This window comes from Mobula birostris, chromosome 26 (genome assembly GCF_030028105.1).
Source record: "Mobula birostris isolate sMobBir1 chromosome 26, sMobBir1.hap1, whole genome shotgun sequence".
NCBI classification, from domain to species: domain Eukaryota; kingdom Metazoa; phylum Chordata; class Chondrichthyes; order Myliobatiformes; family Myliobatidae; genus Mobula; species Mobula birostris.
In genome coordinates, this window is record NC_092395.1 from 24,785,322 (window position 1) to 24,794,707 (window position 9,386).

General features: G+C 47.8%; 1 protein-coding gene across 1 annotated transcript in view; it reads left to right on the forward strand.

Annotated features, from left to right (window-relative positions):
- Positions 1-7,358, forward strand: part of LOC140188083 (interleukin-31 receptor subunit alpha-like) — a 37,486-nt gene extending 30,128 nt beyond the window's left edge. The window contains exons 13-16 of the mRNA XM_072244033.1: positions 1,412-1,552; positions 3,980-4,076; positions 4,900-4,984; positions 6,821-7,358. Coding sequence (XP_072100134.1) covers positions 1,412-1,552; positions 3,980-4,076; positions 4,900-4,984; positions 6,821-7,228 — 731 coding nt within the window. The 3' untranslated portion in view covers positions 7,229-7,358. The remainder of the gene's footprint in view (positions 1-1,411; positions 1,553-3,979; positions 4,077-4,899; positions 4,985-6,820) is intronic.
- The last annotated feature ends 2,028 nt before the right edge of the window (positions 7,359-9,386 follow it).

Below are 9,386 nucleotides of genomic sequence, written 5' to 3' on the forward strand. Positions count from 1 at the left end.
TTTATTGTCATTTCAACCATAACTGCTGGTACAGTACACAGTAAAAACGAAACAACGTTCCTCCAGGACCATGGTGCTACATGAAACAACGCAAAGCTACACTAGACTATGTGAAACAACGCAAAACTACATTCGACTTCAGGCCTACACAGGACTACATAAAATGCACAAAACAGTGCAAGACAGTACAATAATTAATAAACAAGACAATAGGCACAGTAAATGACAAATTACAATATAATAATAAATGATGTAAATGTAAATGTAAACAATGCCTTAGCAGGAATTGAGAAAGAAATGAGCAAAAATTGCAAAGGGAGTAGAGTGGTGTTCAGATGTGTGTGTGTGTGCGTGTATGTGCGTGTATGTGCATGTGTGTGCGTTGGTGTCAGACTAGACTCTGGGAATTGAGGAGTCTAATGGCTTGGGGGAAGAAACTGTTACACAGTCTGGTTGTGAAGAGCCCAAATGTGAGAGAGTGTGCGATTGATTATATTGGACAAGTGAGCAGTGGTGTCACAGGTGGCGTGAGGAATGTGACTGAGGTGTTGCAGGAGATCCTTATGACACGGAAGCAGCCTATTGAGCCAAACAAGTCTATACCTGGTCTCGAAGCAGTTCCATCAGTTCCATGCCTCGTTTATCTCCCTGTAATCCATCCCTTTAATTCCCCGACACCATTAATTCTCAACCTTCGCTAGGGAAATTGACAGTGGCCAATCAAGCGACAAGCCAGCACTTCTTTGCAACGTGGGGGAAGCACAGGAGTCACAGGGAGAACATCCAAACTCCACGTGTACAGCACCTGAGGGCACAATCAGACTTTGGCCTGGACGATGTAGCCGCTGTGTGCACAGACTGTGCCAATTGCAGTGAGGGGCCCTGTACTGTGCCGGTGTGAGAGACTGTATTTGTGGTGCTGTGAAGGATTATGCTACTATTTGCATAAGGGAATGGGAAGGAGAATGTCTGATCGTAGCAGGTATTAAGTCAGTTGTGACCGTGCCAGTGGTTGTGTGGGCGGTGGTGTCAGTGTTTGTACGGAGGATGATGTGTGAGGGGTGGTGTCGACGTTTATGTAAGGGATGGTGTGGGGAACAGTGTAGCTGTTTGTGTGGGTAATGATGTTGGTGTTTGTGTCAGGGACAGTGTCAGTGTTCTGGAGATGGTGTTGGTGTTGGGGGCAGTGCTAGTGTTTGTGTGGGAAACAGTATCGTGGGGAATGGTGTTGATGTTTGGGGAATCGTGTTGGTGTTGGTGTGGGAGACAGCGTTGCTGCTTGTGTGGACGTTGGTGTCGATATTTGTGTGGGGCTTGAGTCTGTTGTGCGAAGGAGCATACTAATGGTTGTGCGAGAGATTCTGTCAGTTACTTGTGCCTCCTCTCAGTCACTACCTCTGCTTATTCCCAGCTGCTTCTGTTAGTGCTTCGAAGCTGAACTACACTCTGGTCAATTTGAATGCCTCCACCCTGTACACCGTGCAGATCTGTGGTGTCACCACGGCCGGACAAGGAGCAAAGACCATCCGAACCTTCCAAACCAGGGACTTTGGTAATGTGACTGGATGCTGAGATTAACTCTGACTGATTGGCCAAAGTCTGCAAGAGGTTCCTTGCACAAGTACACACACACACTATGAATGTCCTCCATGTGTTTTGTGAACCCCTTTAGATGCCCTCTGTCACCCACGTAAGTTAGAGGGTAGAACCACAAAATCGCTGCGCCAAGCCTCTCCAACACATCCCACCTTTTTTATTTTCACATTTTCCTTTTGTTTCACTCCTCATCCCCTCTCTAAACTCTTTCCAAGTCTTACCTCCTAATTATTGGATCCGTTCCCATGAAACTACTGATCACACAGACTCCTGTCCCACCTGCACTGTAGCTGATATCTCTGGGATTCCCATCTGGGAAATCGGTCATCCCTGCCCTCTCCGTAATCCACAAGCCTGCTGCCCTTGTGAACTATCACCCCATTTCCTGCTTCTCTTCCTCAGTCAACACCCAAGGTTGTGTTGCAGCCTCCCAAATCAGGGCACTTCCTATGTATGCTCCTGCTTTTAGTTGTTCCATTGAGTTGCAACCTCTGTCAGAGATGCGAAACTGCTTTGATCAAGATTATGATGACACCCTGTGCGATTGTGAGAGATATAGTCTGTCTCTTGACATCACTCCTGATCTGACTGCCTCTGTTGACCCCATGAACATATCACCTCTCCTCCTCTATCCAGCTAGGTAGCACCGTGACCTAGCTCTGGTCTTTTGAGCCCATTCATATTCAGGAGATCTCCTCGTGCCATTTCTGTCCAGTGCCCTGGATCGGGGTCAACAAACTCTACCATTTCCAATAAATTGTGCACGTGTTTAGCATAACTGTGACCAATTTTGGGCCCTGTATCCAATGAAAGTTCTGCTGTCCCTGGAGAGGGTCCAGTAGAGACCCACAAGAATGATATCAGGAATGAGAAGTTTATAATGTCTAATACCAGGGGGCATGCATTGAAGGTGAGAGGGGGTAGGTTCAATGGGGATTTGAGGGGTAAGTTTTTTACTCAGTGAGTCTTGGATGCCCGGAATGCGCTGACTGGTATGGTGGTAGAGGTAAATATACTAGATACTGTTAAGAGACGTTTGGATAGGCACAGGATGTGAGGAAGATGGAAGGATATGGACATGATGTAGGTAGGAGGGGTTAGTGTTTGGGTGTTTTTGATTTGCTTTCTAGCTGGTTCAGCACAACATTGTGGGCTGAACAGCCTGTTCCTGAGCTGTACTCTTCTATGTTCTATGTTCTATAACTTCCAAGGAGCATTTGATGGCTCTGGGCTTGTCAGCGATGCAGTTCAGAAGGATTGCATTGAAAGCTACCACCAACTCGAAGGCCTGGATATGGAGAGGGTATTTCTGTTAGTAATGTGGACATAGAATCTGAAGGCACCACCTCAGAATACAGGGAAGTTCTTTTAAAACTAGGGTGAGGACAGCTGTGGAAGTCAAGTCATTGGGTGTATTTAAGGCAAAGATTGATATGTTCTTGCTTGGTAAAGAGACTAAGGGTTATGGGACAACAGGGTTGAGAAAAAAAATCAAATCAGCCATGATTGAAGGGTGGAGTAGTCTTGATGGGCTGAATGGCCTAATTCTGCTCCTATACAGAATCACCTTATGGTCTTGTTGTCATATATCCACCCAGATCTCCATACACCCATAGATGAATGACCACAGATGAAGGGGGTATAGAGTCTGGAGAATAGGTTGGTCCTGAGAGGGGAGTGGAGTTTCAGGAAGACATATTTATTTCATTTCTTTATTTATTGCAGTATAGCTTGGAATGGCCCCTTCTGGTCCTTCGAGCCGCGCTGACAACCCCCAATTTGACCCTAGCCTAATCATGGGGCAATTTACAGTGACCTATGAATCTACAAACTGCCATGTCTTTGGACTGTGGGAGGAAACCAGGGCTCCCGGAGGAAGCCCACGCAGTCACGGGGCGAACCTATGAACTCCTCACAGGCAGCGCCGGGAATTGAACCTGGGTCACTGGTACTGAAAACTGCTGCGCTAACCACTACGCTACCATGCCAGCCAAACTCTCCCAGAATAATAGCAGAGGTGAAAGTACAGACTGAGCATAGATTCTACTGAGTTCTGAGGAATGAAAGGAGACCTGACCAAAGTATTTAAGTTGGCTACATAAGATTGATAGAGACAGAAGCTACATCCTGTGACAGAGGGAGTCCAGAACAGGGAGTTAGAACATGACCACTGGAGCACTGGACATCAGGAAAGGCTTGCTGACACAGAGGAGAGTGGAAATTTTGGTAACCCACCCCCAGCTCCTGGGAAACTAGGAAATGAGGTTGCGGTATTTAAACGTTGCAAAGCAAAGGCTGATCAGACCCTGTTGGTCTTGGGTATTAGAGATGCAGATCAGCCAGCCACAGCACCTCACTAACTCAGTCTTTTGCTGAAATGTAGATCACAGTGAGTTCATAGCGATCATCGTGGCAACGTCCTTCTGCGTCATGCTTGCTGTCTTCGCTGTGGTTTCTCTCTGTTACTTCAGCTACAAGAGGTACGTTGGCCACGGGGCCGAGAACACTTTGGAAATGCCAGCCAGAAACACTCACCCCCAACTCTAATGCCAGTCAGAAACACTGACCCCAACTCTAATGCCAGCCAGAAACACTCACCTCCAAATCTAATGCCAGCAGAAATACTGACCCCAACTCTAATGCGCCAGAAACACTGACCCTAACTCCAATGCCAGCCAGAAACACTGACCTCTAACCTCAATGCTGGCCAGTAACGCCAACCCCAACCCCAACGCCAAACTAAAACACCAACCCTGCACCAGTCCCAACACCAATATCAATGCCAACCAGAAGAACTGACCAGGAGTACCAACTCCAACACAGACTCAATGATAGCCCTAACACCCACACGATCGTCATGCAGAAACACAAACCTGAAGTACCAACCCTCAACATCACCCGGAAACAGTGATCAGACTACCAGTCCCAACCAGAAACACTGACAGGTAACACAAGTAAGCCCAGGCTAAAAAAAGATCAACCTCAACGCTGGGCCGAGACGCTGATCACGACACTAAACCCAACATTGACTAGAAGCACCAACATCATTGCCACCCTGGAGAAGAGAACAGAAACACCGGCCAGAACAGTCGACTACAGCACTGACCAGAAATGCCAATGGCAACACAGGCCAGAAATATAGACACTAGCACCAAACCCAGCACTAACCAGAATGACCGACTCCTTAACAAACACCAATGCTAACCAGAAACACCATACTGGAACATCATCCCCAACCATGCCACAAACAGCAGGCAAACCAGAAGCCCTGATACTGACACATTTCTTTGATCACTTTTCTAGAACTGAACGAATGGTTTGTCCCACTGTCCCGGATCCAGTCAACAGCCTTGCTGTCAAATCCATACACACATCTGACCACATCAGTGTAAGTTTTATGGTTTGTTCATTCATAGGGAATGAAGATCATGCAGTAATCTTCCTAATGTGCAGTAATCTTCACAGCGGTCCACACTGAGTTGTCTCTGTTAGCCACACCATGTCTTCAATCACACCATCCTGTGGTTGAGGAAAAATGTATAAAGTTCACGTTGTTTATAATACTTCCCACAAGATCAGGTAATTTCCAAACTTCTGGCCTTAGGATGGAGATCTAATCTTTGATGGCCATGGCATCCTCCTTACCCAGGGTGCCCCATCCCACAGGGGAAACACATGGGGGTAAATCAATAGCCCCCACCCCCACCATAGAGGCTTTTCCATTCCCTCCACTTCACCTGGTAATCCACCCCTTCCCCATCCTCCCTCCTATCTGAAGGATTGGACAGCCTCGCCCTGGGACTCTTGGTCTCAATGCTAGTGATGGAGGGAGGCCTGTGATCACATGATGGAATCAGCTCCCCACCAGGAGATGTGCCCACCCCTCTGCACCCTGCACTATTTCTAAGGATCTGAGCCTTACCTCCTATTTTCCTTCAAGGTGCATAAAGTCTTGGAAACCTCCTTCAGGACAGATCTATGCCTGTAAGTCCTTCTCCCTGTTTCCTTCATTCCTGAGCTCAGTTCCTGGCTAAATTTTTAATGGTGCTCCTCTTGGCCTTGCCATGTGGTTCGTCCCTCCCTCCCCCCACACCCACTGCTTCTAGTGAATGACAATGGAGATGGGTAGCAGCATCTTCTTACAACAGTGACTCCACATCCCGTGCATTGTCCAGAAGATGTGGTTGGTCCTCCCCTGGAACTGGTCTCGGAAGGGATGCACTGTGCCTGCTGTCGATGCCAGGACAAGGGTCACACCTGATGGCACTCAGAAAAGCTACACCCTTAAATTGGAGGCTGGCACAGTTGGAGGCTGGCACAGTTGGAGGCTGGCACAGTTGGAGGGTGGCACAGTTGGAGGCTGGCACAGTTGGAGGCTGGCACAGTTGGAGGGTGGCACAGTTGGAGGGTGGGATAATCACCGGCGATGGCCTCGTTACTTCCCTACTTCCTACCGGTTATGGTGCTGGTGCTTAGGGCAGCAATGACGGTCCTCCATCTCGGCCTGTCCTTGGCCACTCAGATGTAGGAGGATTCTTCACTGTCCTTTCCTTAACGGTTTTGTTTGACCAGTCAGGGATGTTAGCCCTGAACTGAGCCCCGCCCCGCCAAATCTGGAGGACCAGTGGACCACTCTTGGACTGGCCTCTGACCTTTGACCTGTTCGGTATGGGCGACCCTACCAAGAGCCAAAGCGTAAAGCCCCGACTCCAGCCAGAGTAGCTCTCCAGGTCATTGACGCAGACGAGCCTCCAAGCCGTGTCCATGACAAGGTTGTGGTCTGCCTGGAGGACAGAGATCTCATTGGTGGAACTCAACTGCTTTCTGTGAGCTTGACGGTGCCAGGGTCACAGGAGTGGCTGCATTGGTCACTTACTGTGAGAAGGCCCTTCTACCAGAGAGGGTGTCATGGCCACTGCTGAAGTTCAAGGTATAAAGGTAACCTTTTCTTGTCTATGACCTCGATCAGTTCATGGGTGTAGGAACAAGACACACCACAACCTCCATATGGAGTCTGGCTGATGGCCTTGTCTGAATGATAGGAACCAACAGTGTTCCTGCAGAAGGCCACCAACCTCATTATAGAGTATTTAAAGTTTTCTTCTTCTATAAGGGCAGAGCAATTGCAGGTGAAACTTAGCTAGTGATATTCCTGCCCTTGGTATGTTTGACAGTACAGCACTCTGCCGCTCAACGTAATTCCAACATGTGGTTATCCCGACAGCAATGGGAGGCATGCTCTGCTGAAGAGGACGTGACAGATGTTCTCCTCGCTGTAATCAGCCTGCAGAATGACACAATCTCACCCGCTGAGCCAGCTACAGGTGATACGGTGCCCATGACAGAGGATGGTGAGTCTGCAGGCGACAGCGACTCGCTGGGCTTTGGGAGCGATTCTGCGTTTGAGTACAGGCGGCAGATGGGCTGTCCTTTGGGCCTGGAGGAGGACTGCAGCAGCGAGGCTGGTGTGGATGTGCAGAGCCCAGCGCTGAAAACCTGTCGCGTTTGTCCACTTGCCCGTTTTCACTCGGGCTCTGGGCTGAACCTTAGTGGGAACATGATTTCTCTGCTGTCCATTTACAATCAGACACTCGTGGAAGAGGAGTCAGCAAGGAGCAGTGTTGACTCTTAGTGCACTGAGCACTCACTTACTCCACCTAACCAGGACTGCAGGGCGTACAGCTTCCATCAGCAGACGTGGTGACCAGCGCCTGCCCTCCTCTGCCATTGAGTCCTCCTGAAGGCAGCTCCTGTGGTCGAACTGCGGAAGGTCTGGCCTTGCCCAGATGTGGCCAGAGGTGAGAGCATCCAGAGCTACAAATGGAGATTATCTTCACATCTGGATCCTCACCAGCCAATAACAAAGGGTTTATTTATTTGCCTGGGCTGCATTGTGACATCCAGTTTGTGAAGTCTTCCTGAGCATTGTCTGAATTTGTCTTAGCAACAGTCCGAGGCTTATTACTGTAGGGGTTATTGTGACTGGAGTACTGTATCGGCATTACAAGATGCTTACAATGTAGAAACGGGCCATTTGGGCTATCGGCTCTGTGCTAGAGTTTTTTCATCTCACAAGAGCTTCCACCTACCTCACTCCATCTCTCCCAATCATCATTTCCTTCCGTTCCTTTCTCCTTTGTATGTTTATCCAGCTTCTCACTCTACTCTTCATCTGATTGAATTTATCAGTGACTGTCCTATACAAGTGGCCCTCCTTTGATTTTTTTTTTTGGTATAGGTTATCTCCCTTACTCTCTGTGATAGAGTAGGAGGCCATTCAACCTGTTCAATCTTGGCAGTGCAATCCTATCCGTCCCATCTCTCTGTAGGCCTGTGGCATATCCTCTCCTGCTTGCCCCTCAGCTTCACTTCGACCTTCTTGTACCAGCTATCTCCCCTCCGTCTTCCAGTCTGGACAAGGGATATGACGCAAAATGCCGACCGTCCACTTCTCCCCAAAGATGACGCCTAACGCACTGACTTTCTCCATCATCTTGTGTGTAACCTCACTTTCACGTATTTGCTTCTTGCTTACACCAAGGCAGGGGTTCCCAATCTATTTTATACCGTGGACCAATACCATTAAGCAAGGGGTTCATGGCCGCCTGGCTGGGAACCCGCACAGTAAGGGTTAATTTACAGTGGCCATTTAACCAATTCAATAGACAAGGTCAAGAACATCATCCAAGAAAAGAAAGAGATGAGTTTTATTTGTCACATGTACATCGAAACATGATGGAAGTGTTCTTTTCTGTCAACAATGAACACAGTCTAAGGATGTGCTGGGAGCAGCCCCCAAGTGCCACCATGCTTCCAGCCCCAGTATAGCACACCCACAACCTACTAACCCCGACGTCTTTGGAATGTGGGTGCATGGGGAGAACGTATAAAGACAGCGGCGGAAAATGAATCCGGGTCACTACCGCTGTGAAGTGTTACACTCACTGCTGTGCTACAGTGCAGCCCAAGGGTTCCTGTAATCAGCAAAAGAAGGATTTTAAATCATTATTGGTATAAACTAATTCTGTCCAATCTTGCTTTGTATCTGGAATGATAGAGCAATTTGGAAGACTCTTCAGTCCACCAAATATAGCAATCTAGTAACAATTTACACTAAACCCATTTTTCTTTTTCAAGCATTCCCATCAGCTCCATCCAGATTCTTCCAGTAACCTAGGCAATTTAGAGCAGTCAGCTGATCTATCAACCTACTCGCCTTTGGGATAAAGTTGAAAATTAGCGCATCCATAGTTTATGCACTCTTCCCAAAGATGTTCTTTTGAGAGGAGCTCCCAGGTCCTGTTGAGGTTGTGCTGAGTGTCAGGCACTTGAGATTATGGGTGTGGAGACAGTTTCCTTTGAGGAGGAGATGCCCAGTTAACCCTCTGTATCTACAAACAAAAACACATCAAATTCCTTACCCTCATTAGATCAATCTCAAACCCAACCCAATGCCAATTTGATACAATGTTGTTTGGGAAGAGACTTGAGATTTAGAGAGAAGTTCCTCAGGAAGGTGTTGCTGGGGTCTCAACAAAGGAAGATGGATAGATGCAGTATGGAAATGGGAGCTTTTGCTCATCAAATCCATGCAGACTAACATCCACCCACCTAATCCTACTCTAATCCCATTTGTTATCCTACCCACATTTATGTAATTGAAATTGAGACAAACTAAGCTTAATGAAGAACATCAAATCTTTATCTAGAAAGGCTAATTGCAATTAAAGTCAATAAATGTATCCAGGGTTCATGTAGGAAGTAAGAGGTGCTATGTGCATAGTCTAACC